This window comes from Somniosus microcephalus, chromosome 9 (assembly GCF_052327205.1).
Source record: "Somniosus microcephalus isolate GS21.2 chromosome 9, FLI_Smic_1.0, whole genome shotgun sequence".
Lineage (NCBI taxonomy): Eukaryota > Metazoa > Chordata > Chondrichthyes > Squaliformes > Somniosidae > Somniosus > Somniosus microcephalus.
The window spans coordinates 24,195,632-24,217,224 of NC_140995.1; the positions used below are offsets into that span (position 1 = coordinate 24,195,632).

The following is a 21,593-nucleotide window of genomic DNA, read 5'->3' on the forward strand; positions in this document are numbered from 1 at the left end:
GGAATGTGGTAGTGGTAGGCGACAGTATAGTCGGGGTTAGATACTGTTCTCTGCAGCCGCGACAGGGAGCACCAAAGGCTGTGTTGCCTGCCCGGTGCCAGGGTAAAGGATATCTCCTCGCGGCTGGAGAAGAACTTGGAGGGGGAGAATCCAATTGTCGTGGCCTATGTAGGAACCAACGACATAGGTAAAACTAGAAATGAAATTCTGCTGAGGGAGTTTGAGGAGCTAGGATCCAAATTAAAAAGCAGAACCTCAAAGGTAATAATTATTACCTGAGCCACGCACAAAATGGCATAGGGACAAACAGATTAGAGGTTTAAATGCGTGGCTCAAAGAGTGGTGTATGAGGAAGGGGTTTCAGGTCATGGGGCACTGGCACCAGTACTGGGGAAAGAGGAAGCTGTTCTGATGGGATGGGCTCCACTTAAACCAGGCTGGGACCAGAGGCCTGGCGAATTGAATAACTAGGGCAGTAGACAGGGCTTTAAACTAATGAAGGGGGGTTGGGATGATTCAGGAAAGAGTAAATTTAAAAGCAGCAAGAGAAATGTCGAGGCTCGAGAGCAGAGTTTTGAGTAAAAATAAGCAGGTCAGGAAGGGACAGACAGTAATAAAGCATCAGTGACTAAGGTGACATAAGAGGAAAAATAGAAAAAAATCAAAGCTAAAGGCACTATATCTGAATGTGTGAAGCATTCGCAACAAAATAGACATAGAAACATAGAAGATAGGAGCAGAAGTAGGCCATTCGGCCCCTTGAGCCAGTTCCACCATTTAATGAGATCATGGCTGATCATCCAAATTCAGTACCCTGTCCCTGCTTTCTCCCCATATCCCTTGATCCCTTTAGCCTTAAGAAATATATCTAACTCCTTCTTGAATATATTTAATGAATTGGCCCTAACTGCCTTTTGTGTGGTAGAGAATTCCACAGGTTCACCACTCTCTGGGTGAAGCAATTCCTCCTCATCACAGTCCTAAATGGCTTACCCCTTATCCTTAGACTGTGACCCCTGGTTCTGGACTCCCCCGCCATCGGGAACATCCTGCCTGCATCTAGTCTGTCTAGTCCTGTTAGAATTTTATAAGTATCAATGAGATCCCCTCTCATTCTTCTAAACTCTAGCGAATATAAGCCTAATCGACCCAATCTCTCCTCATACATCATTCCTGCCATCCCAGGTATCAGTCTGGTGAATTTTCACTGCACTCTCCATGGCAAGGACATCCTCAGATAAGGTGACCAAAACTGCACACTATACTCAAGGTGTGGTCTCACCAAGGCCCTGTGCAACTGCAGCAAGACATCCTGGCTCTTGTACTCGAATCCTCTCGCTATGAAGGCCAACCTACCATTTGCCTCCTTTACCGCCTGCTGCACCTGCATGCTTACCTTCAGCGACTGATGCACAAGGACACCCAGGTCTCGTTGCACTTCCCCTTTTCCCAATCTATTGCCGTTCAGATAATCTGTCTTCCTGTTTTTGCCACCGAAGTGGATAACCTCGCATTTATCCACATTATACTGCATTTGCCATGCATCTGCCTAATCACCCAATTTGTCCAAATCATACTGGAGTTTCTCTGCATCCTCCTCACAGCAGACACGCCCACCCAGCTTTGTGTCGTCTGCAAACTTGGAGATATTACATCTGGTTCCCTTGTCTAGATCATTTATATATATTGTGAATAGCTGGGGTCCTAGCACTGATCCCTGCGGAACCCCGCTAATCACTGCCTGCCACTCAGAAAAAGACCCATTTATTCCAACTCTTTGCTTCCTGTCTGCCAACCAGTTCTCTATCCAAGACAGTACCTTATCCCCAATTCCATGTGCTTTAACTTTACATGCTAATCTCTTATGCGGGACCTTATCGAAAGCCTTCTGAAAGTCCAAATACACCACATCCACTGGTTCTCCTTTATCTATTCTACCAGTTACATCGTCAAAAAATTCCAGTGGATTAGTCAAGCATGATTTACCTTTTGTAAATCCATGTTGACTTTGTCCGATCCTGTCACTATTTTCCAAGTGCTCTGATATTACATCTTTTATAATGGACTCTAGCATTTTCCCCACTACCGATGACAGGCTTACCGGTCTATAATTCCCCCTTTTCTCTCTACCACCTTTTTTAAATAGTGGGGTTACATTAGCTATCCTCCAATCCATGGGAACTGTTCCAGAGTCTGTAGAATTTTGGATGATGACCAGCAATAGATGTATTAGATGAATTAATAATGCAGATAGAAATTAATAGGTTTGATCTATTAGCCATTACGGAAACGTGGTTGCAAAGTTGCCAAGATCGGAAACTAAATATTCCAGGATACTTAACTTTTGGAAGAGACAGGCAAAATGGAAAAGGTGGCGGGGTAGCCCTGGTAATAAAGGATGGGATAAAGACAGTAGAGAGAAAGGATCTTAGCTCCAAAAATCAAGAAGTAGAATCAGTTTGGGTGGAGCTAAGAAACAGCAAGGGGCAGCAAACATTGGTGGGAGTTATTTATAGGCCCCCAAACAGTGGTTGTAATGTAGGGCAGAATATAAATCAGGAAATTAGAGGCACATGTAACAAGGGTAATACAGTAATCATGGACTTTAATCTACATATAGACTGGGCAAACCAAATTTGCAGTAATAGTGTGGAGGATGAATTCATGGAATGTATACAAGATAGTTTTCTGGATCAGTATGTTGAGGAACCAACTAGGGAACAGGTTATTTTAGATCTAGTATTGTGCAATGAGAAAGGGTTAATTAATAACCTTGCAGTAAAGGGGCCTTTAGGGAAGAGTGACCATAATATGATAGAATTTTATATTGAGTTTGAAAGTGATTGAGTTAAATCTGAAACTAGGGTCTTAAATCTAAACAAAGCAAACTACGTAGGTATGAGGGGCGAGTTGGCTAAGGTAGATTGGGAAACTACATTAAATGATAGACCAGCAATGGCTAGCTTTTAAATAATTAATACATAATTTACAACAAATATACATTCCTTTAAGGCACAAAAACCCCACAGGAAAAGTGGTCCAACTGTGGCTAACAAGAGAAGTTACCGATAGTATTAGATCAAAGGAAGAGGCTTGTAATGTTGCCTAAAAGAGTAGTAAGCCTGAGGATTGGGAGGATTTTAGAATTCAGCAAAGGGGGACCAAGAAATTGATGAAGAAAGGGAAAATAGAATATGAGAGTAAACTAGCGAGAGACATAAAAACAGACAGTAAAAGCTTCTATAGGTATGGAAAAAGGAAAAGATTAACTAAAGTAAATGTGGGTCCCTTACAGGCTGAGACAGGAGAAATTATAATGGGGAATAAGGAAATGGCAGAGAAATTAAACAAATATTCTGGGGGCGATTTTCCCAATGGAGGCGGGTTTCGGTTTGAAACCCGCTTCCACTGATAGTTTTTTAAAAATTGAGATTTTCCCCTGATTGGCCACTTGATTTCAGAGGGGTGGGATGCCCTTGGTCAATTAATGTTTTGGGACTGAAACCCACCTCTGTTGACATCACTTTTCCAGTCTGATTTTATGGTTTCTTGCTGCCTTGGCTCATTCCACAGCATTTCTGCCTATGCTGCACCACCTGCAACATATTTTGAGAAACCACCATGTCCAATTCCAAGCCAAGGGGCCCCCCGAGGCGCTCTGATGAGGCGCTGCAAATGTTGTTTGTGGAGGCGACAGCTAGCATGGAGGTGCTTTTCCACTCATCTGGGAGGAAGAGGCCTGCCAAAGAAACCGAGGCTGTGTGGGTACAGCTGGCAAGGGATATAACCTGCAGATCTGTGTGCAGATTAGGAGAATGTTTGTGTATTGATGAAATGCCATCCCTTTTGGAAAGCATTAAAATGATTTGAAGCCAAAATGTTGGCATTAAGGCATCTGTTCTTTCGCCTTAGGCAGCTCCACATTGCGGGCTCCGCCACACTTGCGTTGTCAGGTTGGTGGCCAAAGTGAAAGGAGGCCAGGGAGTCATGTCCATTGTCAATGATGTCCTAGGATGGAGCCAAGGACATGTGCCAACTTGGGCAACCTATGCAAATCTGGCCAGGATAAGTTAATCCCGGGCAGCTGCCACTGCCTCTGGTCGATACACCGGCGCTCTGACCTCCTCCTCCTCATCATCATCTGAGGATGGCTGGAACTAAGCCGCTTGCTCATCAGGAAGCTGCAAGCCACAACACTGTGCGATGTTGTGCAGTGTACAGCAGACCACGACGATTCTGGAGACCCTGTATGGTGTATACTGCAGGGCTCCACCTGATCGGTCAAGGCAACAGAAGCGCATCTTCAACAACCCAATGGTTTGCTCTATGATTGACCTGGTCGAAGTGTGGCTGGCATTGTAGCACTCTTCAGCCTCATTAGCTGGCCTCCTGATCGACATCATTAGTCACTTCTTTAGGGGTAGCATTTGTCACCAAGGAGCCATCCATTAAGTTGGCTTAAATAAAAACAGAAAATGCTGGAGATACTCAGCAGGTCAGGCAGCATCTGTGAAGAGAGAAACAGAGTTAACATTTCAGGTCGATGACCTTTCGTCAGAACTGGAAAAAAGCAGGAAATGGAACAGATTTTTAAGCAAGGGTTGGGACTGGGAAAGGGGGGGGAGGAGATGAAAGAACAAAAGGGAAGGCCTGTGATAGGATAGAAGGCAGGAGAAGTTAAGAGACATCAAGAGATATTCAAGGCAAGAGGAGATGGTAATGGGACAGGTTAAGAAACAAAGGATGGCTCTAGATGAAGTGTGAATTGCGCTGGCAGAATGAAGGACAGCTGCCATGTGGGAGAGAAGAAAAAAAAACCCGACGAAGTGTGGATGAAATATATATATATGATGGGGGCCGAGGTTATGATCTGAAATTGTTGAACGAGTCCAGAAGGCTGTAAGTTGTTTTGGCAGATTGAAAAGCAGAGGAGCATTAGGGTGCCACAGGATGAAAGCGTCATGGCAACTACCACAGAACTTGGCGCAAACTTGCAAGAACACCTTCTTGTGGTTACACACCAGCTGTACGTTGAGGGAGTGGAAGCCCTTTCGGTTGATAAAGATAGCTGGGTTGTGATGGGGTGCCCTAAAGGCCACATGTGTGCAGTCTATGACACCCTGCACCATTGGCAAGCCTGCCTTATTTACAAAGCCAACCGAATGGGCAGTGATACTTGCTTGATCGCTTGTGAACTGGATGTAATTGTGGGTCTTAGCAAAAAGGGCATCGGTAACCTGCGTGGTGCAACTGTGGGCGGCCGACTGGGAGATGCTGCTGATGTCTGCTGATGATCCCTGAAAGGAGCCTGAGGCAAAGAAGTTGAGTGCGGTGATGACTTTGACAGCCACTGGTAAGGGGTGTCCACCCGTTCCTCTGGGCACCAGGTCTTGCTGCAGCAGGCCGCAGATCTCTCGGACAACCTCTCGCGAAAGTCTCAGCCTCCTTTGGCACTGCTGCTCACTCATGATGAGGTAACGCATCCTTTGCCTGTTAACCCTCTGTCGGGGGTATCTCCTGCAGCGAGGTGCCTCAATACGCTGGCGCCTTCTACCCTGTGCAGCATCAGGTGGCTGAGCAGGAGGTTGCGGCTCCTGCTGCTGTTGCTCCTGAGCTGCCTGGTTTTGCTGCTGCCCTGGATGCTCCTCATCCTCATCTGAGGTCCATGCAGAAAGAAAACGAATGGTTCCCATGCTGCTTGCAGATGCCTCCTTTGGGCAAGCGCTCATTGCAAGCGGGGAGAGGGTCTTCCAAGGAGGTCCCACAGTTGATTGATTCAAGCTGCAGCACCTCTGACTTCGGAAGGCCTTCTAAAAGTGCTCAGAGACCTTTTAAAGCCAAGTTCTGGCACCTGCAAATAATCCTTGATGTAATAAACGATGTCTTGTTAGACCTGTAGCTGTGAAGAGGCCACCCACAAGTCAACCCATCATGGAGCGCGCCGAAATGCTTGAAAAATCACAAGGGCCTCTCAACATAGACTTGGAGAGGCCCTTAACGAGCATTTAATGATCACAAGTATCGCTATGGCCAGCTGGAGGCCGGACTGTTTCCCGACCTCCAAAACCGGCACTGGCAAAATCCTGTGGAGGAATCTGATTTTCCCGCCTCCTCCGACGGCAGAAAATCGCCCCCTTTGTGTCTGTCTTCATGGAAGAAGATGCAAAAAACTTCCCGGAAATAGTGGAGAACCAAGGATCTAGCGAGAATGAGGAACTGAAAGAAATTAGTATTAGTAAAAAAAAAAAAAAATAGTACTGAAGAAATTAATGAGACTGAAAGCCGATAAATTCCCTGGACCTAATGGCCTAAATCCTTGGGTTTTAAAAGAGGTGACTATAGAGAGTGTGGATGCATTGATTGTCATCTTCCAAAATTCCATAGATTCTAGAACAGTTCCCGCAGATTGGAAAGTAGCAAATGTTACCCCACTATTTAAGAAAGGAGGGAGAGAGAAAACTGGGAACAACAGACCAGTTAGCCTGACATCAGTAGTAGGGAAAATGCTAGAATCTATTATTAAGGACGTGGTAACAGGGCACTTAGAAAATAATAATAGGACTGGGCAGAGTCAGCACGGATTTATGAAAGGGGAATCATGTTTGACGAATCTGTAGAGTTTTTTGAGGTTGTAACTAGCAGAATAGATGAGGGGGAAACCAGTGTATGTGGTGTATTTGGATTTTCCGAAGGCATTCGATAAGGTGTCACACAAGAGGTTATTACACAAAATTAGGGCTCAAGGGATTGGGGGTAATATACTAGCATGGATTGGTTAACAGACAGAAAACAGAGAGTAGGAATAAACGGGTCGTTTTCGGGTTGACTGGCTGTAACTAGTGGGGTACCGCAAGGATCAGTGCTTGGACCTCAGCTATTCACAATCTATATCAATGATTTGGATGAGGGGGCCAAATGTAATATATCCAAGTTTGCTGATGATACAAAGCTAGGTGGGAATGTAAGTTGTGAGGAGGATGCAGAGAGGCTTCAAGGGGACATAGATAGGCTAAGTGAGTGGGCAAGAACATGGCAAATGGAATATAATGTGGAGAAATGTGAAGTTACCCACTTTGGTAGGAAATATAGAAAAGCATTGTATTTTTTAAATGATGAGAGATTGGGAAATGTTGGGGATCAATTTTCTGGCCGCCGTCGGGTGGCTTTTCATGCGGCCGGGGGCCGAAAATCGGCGAAAAAGCAAGTCGGGACCCCCCGGCCTGATTCCCCGCCTTGTCCGACTTTCGGACCGCCGTTTCCCCGCGACCCGCTTCAGTCCCGGCCGCCGCTGGCGGGACTGGTCGTTGGAGCACTAATGACCAATTATCAGCTTGTTGAGGTAGGTTTTCCGGGGCCGCTGCAACTTTGGGGCTTTCCCCACATCAAACCCGCCTGCAGGGAACCCCGCTGCTGAGAGCTGGCGTGAAGCTTGCCGGCTTGCTTGCTTGCAGCTGCAGGTCAATCGGAGAAGCTGCAATTTAAAGGGACAGCACTTGTATGTTGAAGGACCTTGTTGCAGGTTTGGGGCAACTTCTTCAAGGCTTAGGCACAGCTGTGGAAGGTTGGAGCCTCACACACTTCTCCAATGTGATCTCCTGGGAAGCCCCTCGCGCCACCCTCACTCAGCGCTTCCTCAGCGGAGGCATCTGCGAGAAGCATGGGACGCCTTTTTTTCCTTCCCTTCTTGCCATTAGAGGATCTCCAGCAGCAGAGGCGGCAGCAGCAGAACCAGGAACAGCAGGATGAGCACCAGGCTGCTGCTCACTCACCTGAAGCTGCACAGGCCAGAAGGGGCCAGCGCCTGGAAGTGGCTTGAGAGCACTTTGCTGTGCTTTAGGGGGCCATGGGGACCCATTTCTGCACTGGCAGTCCTACTCAGAAGGACTTCCATGAAGGTCTGGTTTCTCTGTTCAACAGATGACCAACGCTCCTCAAGAGATGTCATTCTCTTATGAGCACTCACCATGTTTTCCGTACCCTGGCGAGTTATCTCCTCCATGGAGTTGCCAACCTTTCCATGGTGATGCGTTCATGCGCCAATGACTCCACAAAGGCTCTGCTCATGGTCGCTATGGACTGCTCCATTCGCTCCACACTCGCAGCGACCCTGGAGACAAAACCTGCCAGAGACTCCTGCATCTGTGCATGGAGATCCATCACCTCTTCTCTTGCAGATGGACCCAGAGGCAGAGGTTCGACATGCATCGCAGCTGAGCTGAGCTGGCAGAGTCCTGCGCCCTCTGACGAGGACTCTCCACTGCTGTCCCTGTCTCCAGAATCTGCTGAGGCTCACTTGTGAGCTGTGAAACACCAGGTGACAACACTACTCTATATCCCGAAGGTCCCCCCGAGGTGTGAGTGTCTGCGCTGGTGCTGGGTGCGCTTACTTCTGCTGACGCTGTGCCCTCAGAGGTTGGAGCTTCCTCTGAGGAGTCTGGCTGCACAGCCTCTTCCTCCTCCACAGTGAGGATGGGGGCTCTGTGGATGGTACTGTGGGGGAGTTAAGGAAGGAGTTAGAGATGTAATGCCAAGGTTCTTCTGGTGACTCCCAGCGAGTTGGCATCTGCTAACACCTGCATCCATGCAGCATTGGTCTCAGTGGGAGGCCTCTTCCTCCCTGACCTAGGGAAGAGGACCTCCCTGTGGGCCCTAACCCCATCCAATAATGCCTGCAGTGAAGCCTCGTCGAATTTGAAGGCAGCTCGGCCTTTGCCGCTGGCAGCAGTTGGTGCAGGCTCCTCTGCCATTGTGCAAGAGTGGCTGAGAAGCCTGCGGAAGTGGAGAAGCTTGCTGGACACTTTGAAAGCACCACGAATGATGACATCATACTGTGGGGATTTCTGACTCGAATTGGACAATTAGCAAGGCTTCCCACATGCTGGAAATTAATTGGCCACTTGAGGGAAAATTGCGTGGAGCTGGCTGACACTTTTTTATGTCTGTCAGAAACCTCACATTCGGGGAAACCCGACCATTTCCCACACAAGCCGAAAATCGGGGCCTTGGTGTTCAGAAGGGACCTGGGTGTCCTTGTACATGAATCACTGAAAGTTAACATGCAGGTACAGCAAGCAATTAAGAAAGCAAATAGTATATTGGCCTTTATTGCAAGAGAATTTGAGTATAAGAGTAAAGCTGTCTTGCTGCAATTATATAGGGCCCTGGTGAGGCCACACCTGGAGTATTGTGTACTGTTTTGGTCTCCTTACCTAAAGAAGGATATTCTTGCCATAGAGCAAGTGCAACGAAGGTTCACCAGACTGATTCCTGGGATGGGGTGTTTGTCCTATGAGGAGAGATTGAGTAGATTAGACCTATATTCTCTAGAGTTTAGAAGAATGAGAGGTGATCTCATTGAAACATACAAAATTCTTACAGGGCTTGACAGAGTAGATGCAGGGAGGAGGTTTCCCCTGGCTGGGGAGTCGAGAACCAGGGGTCACAGTCTCAGAATAAGGGGTCGGCCATTTAGGACTGAGATGAGGAGAAATGTCTTCACTCAGAGGGTGGTGAATCTTTGGACTTCTCTACCCCAGAGGGCTGTGGAGGCTCAGTCGTTGAGTATATTCAAGACAGAGATTTTTGGATATTAAGGGAATCGAGATATGGGGATAGTGCAGGAAAGTGGAGTTGAGGTAGAAGATCAGCCATGATGTTATTGAAGATTGCAGGCTCGAGGGGCCGAATGGCCTACTCCTGCTCCTATTTCTTATGTTGAATAGACATCTACAGCTTTGAGGTAGCGAATTCCAAAGATTCAGAACCCACTGAGTGAAGAAATTCCTCCTCGTCTTGGTCTTAAATAGCCGACCCCTTAGGATAGGAGCACTTGGGCAAAATTCTAGTTTTAAAATGTCAGAATTAGAAAGTCATTTCTTCTCAGACTGAAACATGTGAATGGAATAATTTGTATTCACGTACTATCAGTACGCTTTATTAATATGCCTCTTTTTTAAAAATTATAAATAGATTTCACAATGTGAAAAAATACAAATAATAACTTTTCCATTATATTCTGTTCTTTTCCCCTTCTTTGAAAAGCGGATGAAAACCAGCTGGGCTGGTTTTGTGCCGAGGATGATGGGAAACAAGTAAAGCGGCAAAAACATCCACTTCTTGTCAGACACATGCCTGTAATGATGTCAAAACTTCAGGAGTTCAAGGTGAGATTTAAAAGTTCAATTTTTGTGATGGTTACCCGAGTCTAGCCACAGACTAGATTCTAGACCTATGTACCAATAAACTATATTTAGAGTCCCAAAGAAACCACACTTTGAGTTCCTGAAGTAAATTTGGAAAGCGTTATTGATATGTCAGTCCACTGATAAAGCCAAATTTACTGGGCCAGAGCATAATGAATAGCCAGGTTAATGGATCAACTGTGTCTACTTTTAGTCTCATCCATACTCAGTACAGGAAACTTTCTGGTATCCAGCACGGACGGGACCGATGTGGTGCCGGTTCAGCAACAATTCCGGATAACCGAACGCTATAGTGAAAGATACGGACCTTAGAGCTCCGTATGAAGCAACAAACCCTGTTGCAACAGCTTCAGAACAATGTCCACAAGTTGCAAGCGTCTCTGTAGCTTAGCAACAGCTGCAGCCAAACCCTTGCCTTCCTCAATTTGTTGCTGTGCAAGTAATAAAAGTTAGCTGAAACCGACTCCTGAATTTTGCCGGTTAACCGACATTTCCAGTTATTTAGGGGCCGGTTAATTGCAAGTTTCCTGTATTGATTAGTAAGTGGACTGTCTTTGGGGTCCTTGGGCTCCAAGATGACATGCCTAGTTATGGGGTATTGAGATCTCGGTTGATCCTTTGTAACAACGCCTATATTCCATTATCTCAGCCAGGCATACTCTCAGTACTGCAAGGCACTGTTAATAAATGACTAGCCAGCCTGGCTCATTAACGGGACCTGGGGGAGTCAACCTGTCACTAGGGACTGGGATTCTGCCCACTCGGCTCCAGATAACCATGCAAGCTGTTGCTCTGATGAGCAAGTTGATCTTAGCTGGACGAGCAGTGAGATGTTAACTACTTTGCTTTGATGATGATGAGTTGTGTGACTTTAGCTGTTAAATTTCAGAGGCCCCGGAACAAACTTGGGGGATCCCTCAGCCGTGGCAATTTGCGACCTGTACCCAATCCAAGTTCTCTGGGATTAGGTAAATGGGAAAGTGTATGCACTTTCAAATCCTAGAAAAGAAAGCTCCCATTTACCTGGATCTCAATGGTTTGGTTTGGAGACTTGGGCGTGTAATTGCTCTTGGGCAGATGTGCAAAATGGATGATAGTGAGTTGGCAGCCTGTTTTAATCCCTGCCAGATTTTTTTTCTTTCCCATTGACTTCAATGAATAAGTGATTGGAACATGCTGCCGATTCGCTAAGGTCTGTTTTGGGTTATCGCCAAAGACCAATTTCCCCCCCCACCCCCTTGGTAGCTGAAGCACGATGGTAGGTTTCCAAACATGTCAGCTAACAAAAAATATTCTTTTAACATGAAATTTTAATAACTCGCTCCGATTTCTTTCACTAAGTGCAGCTGTTCTTTGTTCTGACGAAGGGTCCACACCTGAAATGGTAGCTTGTCTGTTCTTTCCACAGATGCTGACTGACGAGCTGAGTGTTTCCAGTATTCTCTGTTTTTGTTTCAGATTTCCAGCATCTGTAGTTTTATGTCCTTTATTTGTGTTCTCTAACAGTTACCAGCAGTTTGAGTGCTTAATGGGAGTTTTAAAAAGTCGATTAGTAAACTATCTTGTGCTGCTGAAACTGCTGATCCTGTTAGAGACCACAAATAGTCACCTTGATATTTAGTGATCATTTGGGGACCTGTCCAGATCGATCACTATAACTGAATTCCACTGTAGTTGTTCTAAATAGTCTTTTACTGTAGTGTCATTTATGCATGTTTCATGTCTCATACTTGATTAAGATGATGGATTGGCTTCCTTGCCTGAGACTAGGGGGCATAGTCTCAGGATAAGGGTTAGGCCATTTAAGACTGAAATGAGGAGAAATTTCTTCACTCAGAGGCTTGTGAATCTTTGGAATTCTCTGCCCCAAAGGGCTGTGAATGCTGAGTCTTTGAGTATATTCAAGGCTCAGATAGATAGATTTTTGGACTCTAGGGAAATCAAGGGATATGGAGGTCAGGCGGGAAAGTGGAGTTGAGGTCGATGATCGGCCATGATCTTATTGAATGGCAGAGCAGGCTCGAGGGGCCGAATGGCCTACTCCCGCTCTTATGTTCTTATGAGACATGTGCAAGGTGCATTTATAGTCAAAGAAACTACCACATGTCATAAGGTAACAGGCTGATTGTCGTGTGCTTTCTTTGGCCTTGAAACACAAGTTTCCTAACTCATTCAATAGCAGAAGATTGTTCTCACCATATGTTGGAAACTACAGGAAACTTTGTGCTATCCGGCACCGACGGGACCGAGCTGTTGCCGTTCCCTCAAAACTGTCGGACAAACCAGCGCTAATGTTGAAGCATACGGAGCTTTTCATCTCCGTATCTGACAACAAACACTGTTGCTTAGCAACAGCTTCTAAACAGTCGGCCCGTACCTTGGAAGCGTCTCTCTGAAGCTGTTGCTAAACTACAGAGACTTTGCAGAGCCTGACTGTTGAAAAAAAAGCCACGAGAAGAAAAAAAAGCCACGAGAAGAAAAAAAAGCCACGAGAAGAAAAAAAAGCCACGAGAAGGAAAAAAAAGCCACGAGAAGAAAAAAAACCTAACAAAACGGCTCCTGATTTTTGCCGGTGGCTCGAGCTTGCCGGACATTTAGCCTCCGGATAACACACAGTTTCCTGTATGTAGTCATTATTTTAACATCACCTTCGCTTGGGCTCTATTAATTTTTGGCGTGCGGCTTGAACATCATAATGGTAGCCATAAAGCACTGACTTGCTTTGTAAATTTTCTTTTGGGTAAGTGCAGCACATGGTGATGCTAAGCCAACAGGCCAAGATCATCCCAGGTATGATTTCCAGTCTGTGCTGATCTTGGTCATAGCACCTACAGGCATGGTGACAATTTGCCTCGATGTCCAAAGGCCAGGTAGAAGGAAAATAAATCAGCCAAGGTTCCTGCTTCTGCTCGCACTGCAGTGACCCCATGCTGGAAAATATGTGTGCCTAAACATTGAATAAAGACTGGTTTAGGCTAGGCTGTGATCTCCCCCACCCTGTCCCCTCTCCACCCCCCCCCGGCCCCTTCCAGTCACTTAGCCTGCTAAACATCAAACAATGTCAAACTCTGAAAAATATACTTTTTTTTAAAGCTCGCACTTTATTTTTTAGGTTGAATGTGCTGTTCATAACCCAGAATGCTGCAATGCATCTGATGCACCAAACTCATTCTCCATGGAACATGGATATCTGTGGGTAAGTCTGCTACAGATAGGTGAGAATTGTTTAAACTGCACATTGAATTATAGGAAAATAGCATAATGGGCCAGAAATTCGGGTCGAGGGCTTCCCGCGGGTGTAAGCCCCCGACCTGCACTTACCTTGCGCGCCGGCCGTTGAGCTGTGGGCCCCCGTGGAATTCCGATCCTGGGCTTGCTCCAACTGCCGGCGCGCAGTGCTTGTGTATCCCAGGGGCGCAGTTAGTTCGATGCGTCCCCTGGGATCACGTGGGCCATGGAGAGCCAATGGTAGCAGGGAATGCTTCATTCATAAGTTTGACAGGAAGGGCTGTCAAACTTATAAATACTACAAGCCCCAAAACATCATTAAATCTTCAAATAAATTTTTAAAAAACATCACCTTCTTTAAATAAACTATAAATTACATGAAATAACTATTATAAACAATTTAAATTTTTGAAAAAAATAATTTTATTTTCTAACGGGGCTAAAAATAAACATACCTTTCTTTAAAGTATTTAAAAATAATAAACCTGTGGAAAAAATGTTTTAATTTTAATTAATTCACCACTTACCTTGTAAATAGCAGGCCTTGCGACTGCTTTTTATATGTGTAACTTCTGGAGACTTACCTTTTTTTTTTGCAGGTTTTCCTGGGAGGGTAAGTTCGATGCGCAAGCGCAGCCTCTCCTGCGCACTCGTTCGAACTCTGAACCCCTTCTTTCAGGGGAACGGAAGTGCCGGTTTCCCACGCATCCGGCACTTCCATTGGGCTTACGGGTGAGTACCCCGTGCGTACTCGCCCGCGGAGACCCGAATTTCTGGGCCAATGTGTCCTCAATGTCCCAACTTGTAGAGCCATGCTGCAGAATTTTTAGGTAAAGCCTTATTTTTGTGAGGATTAATGAGAGCTCTAGCGACAAAATGCTTTATTTTTGTTCCCCCCACCCCCCCCCCCCACTCCCAATTAATGCTGAGAGGATCTCCGTGACTCTGTTATTCATTGTCCAACATTCATTTGGCTTTTTTCAAACACTGCTTCAGTCTTTCAGCCAACTTGTAGAATTTAGATAAAAATGTCTGGTCTGCAAGCAGCTGCTTGTCATTGCAGCAATTTATTTGGATTGTATTTGAATGTAACTTCCACTGATTGAGTGTGGTTATTAACAATTGCTGTGGACTGTTCTACTTATAAAATCATAGAATGGTACAGCACAGAAGGAGGCCATTCGGCCCATCGAGTCTGCGCCGGCACTTTTGAAGAACAATCCAGTTAGTCCCACTCCTCCCATATCCCTGCAATTTTTTCTCCTTCAAGTATTTATCCAATTCCCTTTTGAAGGCTACTATTGAATCTGTATCCACCACCCCATCAGGCAATGCATTCCAAATCCCAAACAAATTTTCCTCATGTCACCTCTGGTTCTTTTGCCAATCACCTTAAATCTGTGCCCTCATGTTATCGACCCTTCAGCCATTGGAAACAGCTTCTCTTTATTTACTCTGTCTAAACCCTTCATGATTTTAAACACCTCTATCAAATCTCCTCTTCGCCTTCTCTGCTCCATGCTGCTACTGCCCCTTTTTATCCCAGGGGCTTCAATTTTGCTGACAAGCCTAATATGTGGTACTTTATCAAACGCCTTTTGAAAGTCTATATACACAATACAGGTTGAGTGTCCCAAATCCAGAATGTTCTGGAATCCGGACACCCTGAGGGAGGCTTACCAAAAACCGGAACCTGGGCCCAGGCATTTCCGGACTTGGCACGTGTTTCTGATGTCCGAAATCCGAAAATATCGCAACCTGGGCTCGGACGTTTCCGGACTTCAGACATCAGAAACACGTTCTGAAGTCCGGAAAAACCCGAAAACCGGCTCGGCCTCGGTCCCGAGGTTGCTGGATTTGGGACGTTCTACCTTTTATATATACAACATCAACTGCGCTGCCCTCCTCTACTCTCTGTTACCTCATCAAAAAACTCAATCAAGTTAGTTAAACACGATTTGCCATTAATAAATCTGCGCTGGCTCTCCATTATTAGTCCGTGCTAGCCCAAGTCTTGCAGATAAAAGAACAATTTGAACCCCTCCCCCTCATCTTTTAAACCTCAATTAGTAGCTTTGCAAAATATTGTACTGCATAATAATCTGAACAAGCTCCATTGCAGCATTACCATTTTCACAGCTGTTGGGAATAAAATTATGATGCAGAAACATGGATTTATTTAGTGATCAGCTCTTGTTACAAATTCTCTTTGATTTTGCTGTTGAATTCTAATATTTTGCCATATATTGTACAAGCATGCAGGGTTTTCAGATATGTTTTTTAATATTCAAAAATGCTGGTAAAACAATAGATGATAAAGGCACTCCATTACAAATTACTTTCCTTTCTTTGTAATTTTATTTTATACGAGGAGATTGAAAATTGCATAAATCTGATGAGACCAATCATTATAGATAACACTGAACAACTTAAAACTAAAAATTGTTGAATATTTCAAAAAGCGCTTGAATATCAAAAAATATGGTCAACAGGTTGTTCAGCTTTCTGCCATCTCAACTGTTTCGGGATCAGCAATACTGTCTTGTTTCTGACTTTCTTTATTCCTATTGGATGATTTATCGAGTTTTAGTTGCGTTATTTGGTACATTCTTTCCATTGACCTTCTGAATTTTTTTTTGTAATAACTTGTAAGTAACGCATTAGGTTATGAAGATACTCAAATTTGCAAATGACCTATTCTCCTGTTTTAATGAGCAGATTGGAAGTTGCACCAATCAAATGGGACAGATCGCCATAGTCACACTTCATAACTCCAATCCAAAAGTTATCGAATGCTTCAATGTCGAGTCTCGTATACTGGCCATGGCGTATGTCCCAGATGAAGACAGACCAGAAGAATCTGATGTCTTTTCTGACTCTGAAGCTGCAACTGCAAAGGCCACTGAAACTCCAACCATCTGTCTTGGCATGGAGGAAGGGAGGTGAGATATGCAAAGGCAATAAGAAAGAATAGCCAGTAATTAAATATACAATCAATCAAATATATAATATGCAGGATACACTGGGCTCCTGCAGGTGATTTTTTTTTCAGTAAACGTACCAAACTGAATGTACATCAACCAAATTGTGAATTCCTTATGACAGCCGATTCACCCACTAGCAGCGCAACCTCGAAGGAATATCAATGTGCTTTCTGCTTTAAAAAGATAGGAAAATACTCTAGTAATTCAGTAGCCTGTAGATATTTAAAACCAAAGTTATTAATTAATATTGGCATTTATCCACGTTTGCTAATAAAAATACTGCCAAATTTTACTGGCCTGTCATTTACTGAGGTGAAAGGGGAGGAAGGAATGCCTCATATTGCTGCATACTAATCCAGTACTATCAATTTAAAAATAAAAGTTCCTCAAGGTGGCGCAACATCCTTGTACCAATGTGCTAGAGGGGCAAGTTTTAACCCTTAAGCTGCTGAGGGACTATTCTCAGCTGGGAAGTGTTGTGTGCAGTGCATCTTCTAACTGGGAGATGGATCAATCAGAAGAATTGCCCCTGGGCTACTGTTCCACGCCTTCCAGTAGCTGTTTCACTGAAGCATTGGCAGATGTCCAGGAGCAGGTTAGCCTCCCTGTTGTTTTGATTGCATGACCTGTGGAAATCTGGGGGACGAGATGCTGGAGAAAATGGCTGAAATCTCTGCTGCACAGCAACAGAATAACCGTGTGTGTTGAAATTTTAACAATAGTCCATCATCTTCTGGTCCTAAAGAGGTGTAATCACAGATTGGTGTAGATAATATCTTGTCCCAGCCTTTTTGCTGTTGTGTTAAAGTCCTGTAGTCATGTGCCCCTAGACAAGATTTAAATATTCTCAGCCAAAGTAACCCGAGAAATCCAAACTCTGGTACAAAAGGCTTTTGTCCAAACAGTCCTTGAACACTGCAGCCTTGTTTTGTCTAGATCCTTCCTGTCTCATCTGAAGCTCTTTGACATAGTTCAGTGTAAATATGTGCGACTCCTAGATATCTTTTAATGTTAGGGAGATATATACACTTTCTCATAGTGGCAGAATTTCTAACCAAGTACTTTTTTCTTTCTGTTCAACTATTTTTTGTTTAACCCCGTCTCACATTTTGCAGCATTAAGTTTTCAACTAAGTATTGAGTTTTCATCTTGTGTTGTGAGCTATTGGAAAATTATAATGTAATACAGGATTTCATAGAATTATGGCATTTATACAGATTGTGTGACACTATTGCACACGGTTTGTACACAAATGTTAATTGTTATTACCAGGAATAATAGTTATTAAAGTTTTAGTCCATATACTTTATTCTAAGCATATGTATCTCAAAATATGTATTACTAAACTGCAGTGTAATATACACATAATATAAATCTTGCATCTAGTGAGCTGTCGCACTTCAAACATGTCACACTTGCATAATTGGCTCACACATCAGTCATAAAACAGCAACAAATTACAACTGAACAGATAGTGAATCTGATAGCAAAATACTGCAGATGCTAGAAATCCGAAATAACAATAGAAAACACTGGAAAAACTCAGCAGGCCGGGGGGCAACATCCATGGAGAGAGAAACAGAGTCAACGTTTCGGGTCGAAACCCTTCGTCAGAACTGAGGAAAAAAAGGCAGGAAATGAAACAGATTAAAAGGCAGTTTGGGGGCTGGGAAATGGGGGAGGGGACGAAAGAAGAGGCATTAAGAGATATTCAAGGTGAGACGAGATAGTAATAGGACAGGTAAAGAAACAGACGATGGCTCTAGATGAAGTGTGAAATGTGCTGGCAGAGTGAAAGACAGCTGCCATGTGGGGGAGAGAGAAAAGAAAGGGGAAAAGGCCTTTTCACTGATCGTGAATCTACCAGTTAACACATAGCATCTTGGAAAAAAATGTAATAAAAGTGGAGAAAGAAAGCCCCTTTTAATGGCTGTAATCTTCTGAGCTTGGTATCCTGGCTTTCCCTGAAGGGGAAGTGTTATGGATTTACAAGCAGAGACAAATTCCCATCAGCAACAGCGATTAGCCTCAAATTGACGTCAGGATTTTGCTATTTGCAGCATTTGGCCTTGAAAGCACAGGCACAGGCCATTGAAACATAGTTCCACTTTAGCGCCAGACCACTTTTCTCCAGGCTGTCGCTTCATGCCTGTTAGAAAAGGGCCATCAGGAAGTAAATATTCCCCTTACGTTATTATATAATACCACTGCACATTTCATGGTAGAACACTGTGTCCTGTGACTTACTGTGAACAACCCCACAGGTGATATTGCCAGTGATCAGTTGTGTATGGCATATTGGATAGCAGCATTTTAAAGATGCTTTACCTCATAGTGAAATTCAGCTGATTTCTTATTCAATTGTAGTCACTAGTCAAACTGTCAGCAAACGCATTGTGCACCGAAAGTTACCTGGCCTTTTAATTGGCAAATCATTTTTCCCACCCCACCCCACCCCGCGCCCCCCACCCAAAAAAAATACTTGGCATTTTACTCGCAATAACATATACCGACCTTCAGCTGCTGCATTCCACATCGCTTCAGTTTTCTGTGTTTCTTCCCTTTCAAGGCAAGACAATGGCATTTGAAATATGATTTTTAAAACTTTTGAATTCTTGATGTACTGCACCACAGCGTGACTGACAATTCACTCTTCGTAAAGTTGTCCCCGGTGTCGTGGCCAATACTTATCCCGCAACATCTATAAACAGATTATCTGGTCATTATCACATTGCTGTTTGTGGGCGCTTACTGTGAGCAAATTGGCTGCCGCATTTCCTGCATTACAACAGTGACTACACTCCAAAAGTGCTTCATTGGCTGTAAATTGCTTTGGGACGTCCTGAAGTTGTGATAGTCGCTACATCAATGCAAGTCTTTCCTTCCTTCCTTCTTTCCTTTTCTTTCCCCTCTGCCAGTGCCCTCTGTAAGTCATCATTAGAAGGTGCATGAGAATGAATATGGGGGAGGGGTGTCACTCCTCCCTCACCACACCTCCTATTCCCTCCAATGCACTTCCCTCTTTTCCCTCCAAACTCACTTCCCTTCCCTGGTGAAGTGGCAGGCTTTCCTTCTTTGCCTGTCTCTGATAGCATACAGCATGATTGACATTGTGAACATACTATATGGGGAATTACAGGCACTGTCTGACACACAACAGTAAGTATAGGAATGGGAGGATAGAGCAGATGAATGCGTGGCTAAAGAGTTGGTGTAGGGGGGAGGGTTTTACTTTCCTGGATCACTGGGCCTGCTTCTGGGAAAGGTGGGACTTGTACAAGTCGGACGGGTTGCACCTGAACCAGAGCGGGACAAATATCCTTGCGGGGAGGTTTGCTAGCACTGTTGGGGGGGGTTTAAACTAACTTGGCAGGGGGATGGGATACAGAGGGGAGCTGAAATAGGGGGGGATGTGCTGCCAATTATAGAGAAAAAAACAAGTCAGCTTGGTAGACAGGGCAAATATATAAGGGCAAGGCTGGATGGCATCTATTTTAATGCAAGGAGTCTTGCAAATAAGGTGGATGAACTGAAGGTGTTGATAAACACATGGGAGTATGATATTGTTGCTATCACGGAGACATGGTTGAGGGAAGGGCAAGACTGGCAGCTCAATATTCCGGGGTACAGAATCTTCAGGCGAGACAGAGGGGGAGGTATAAGAGATGGGGGTGTCGCAATATTAATTAAGGAGTCAATTACTGCAGTAAGGAGGGATGATATATTAGCAGGGTCCTCTAATGAGGCCATATGGGTGGAGCTTAAAAACAAAAAGGGGGCAAGCACTTTGCTGGGAGTGTACTATAGGCCTCCAAACAGTCAGGGGGAGATAGAGGAACAGATATGTAGGCAAATCTCAGAGAAATGTGCAAATAATAGGGTAATAATAATGGGGGATTTCAACTTCCCCAATATTAACTGGGATAGTCAGAGTGTGAAAGGCTTAGAGGGTGCAGAATTCTTAAAGTGCATCCAGGAGAGCTTTTTGAGCCAGCATGTAGAAAGTCCTACAAGAGAGGGGGCGGTACTGGACCTAATTCTAGGGAATGTGGCCGGCCAAGTGGAAAAAGTGCTAGTAGGTGAGCACTTTGGTGATAGTGACCATAATATGGTAAGATTTAAGGTGGTCATGGAAAAGGACAGGGATGGGCCGGAAATAAAGGTTCTAAATTGGGGGAAGGCCGATTTTAATAGGATAAGGCAGGATCTGGCCAAAATGGACTGGGATCAGCTACTTGTAGGAAAATCCGCATCGGAGCAATGGGGGGCTTTCAGAAGGGAGATTGAGATCATACAATGGCAACATGTTCCCGTAAAGGTCAAGGGTGGTTCCAAAAACCACAGGGAACCTTGGATGTCAGGGGATATACGAGAATGGATTAGGAAAAAAAGGAGGGCTTTTGGTAGATACAAAAGGCTAAAGACGGAGGAAGCCCTAGAGGAGTACAAAAAGTGCAGGGGGATACTTAAAAAAAGAAATTAGGAGATCAAGGAGGGGCCATGAAATAACACTGGCAAGCAAAATAAAGGAAAATCCTAAGATGTTTTATAAGTATATTAAGGGTAAGAGGATAACTAGGGAAAAAATAGGGCCCATTAGGGACAAAAGTGGCAATCTGTGTGTGGAGCCGGAAGATGTAGGAGGGGTTCTAAATGAATTTTTTGCATCTGTTTTCACTATGGAGAAGGACGATGTAGACATAGAAATAGGGCGGGGGGACTGTGATATGCTCGAACATATTAACATCGAGAGGGAGGAGGTATTGGCGGTTTTAGCTGGCCTAAAAATGGATAAATCCCCAGGCCCGGATGAAATGTATCCCAGGCTGCTGTGTGAGGCAAAGGAGGAGATTGCGGGGGCTCTAACACATATATTCAGGACCTCTCTGGCCACAGGGGATGTGCCAGAGGACTGGAGAACCGCTAATGTAGTACCATTATTCAAGAAGGGTAGTAGGGAAAAACCGGGGAACTACAGGCCAGTGAGCCTAACATCAGTGGTAGGAAAATTATTGGAAAAAATCCTGAGGGACAAAATTTGTCTCCACTTGGAGAGGCAAGGATTAATCAGGGATAGTCAACATGGCTTTGTCAAGGGAAGATCATGTCTGACTAATTTGATTGAATTTTTTGAGGGGGTGACTAGGTGTGTGGATGAGGGTAACGCAGTGGATGTGGT

At 44.6% G+C, this 21,593-nt stretch overlaps 1 protein-coding gene across 4 annotated transcripts in view; it reads left to right on the plus strand.

Moving 5' to 3' along the window:
• arhgef10 (Rho guanine nucleotide exchange factor (GEF) 10) overlaps positions 1-21,593 on the plus strand; it is a 361,849-nt gene that overhangs the window by 258,790 nt on the left and 81,466 nt on the right. For all 4 annotated transcript variants that reach the window (XM_085996438.1, XM_085996437.1, XM_085996439.1 and 1 more), the window contains 3 exons: positions 10,042-10,163; positions 13,315-13,398; positions 16,149-16,372. In XM_085996438.1, the coding sequence (XP_085852564.1) occupies positions 10,042-10,163; positions 13,315-13,398; positions 16,149-16,372 (430 nt within the window). The remainder of the gene's footprint in view (positions 1-10,041; positions 10,164-13,314; positions 13,399-16,148; positions 16,373-21,593) is intronic.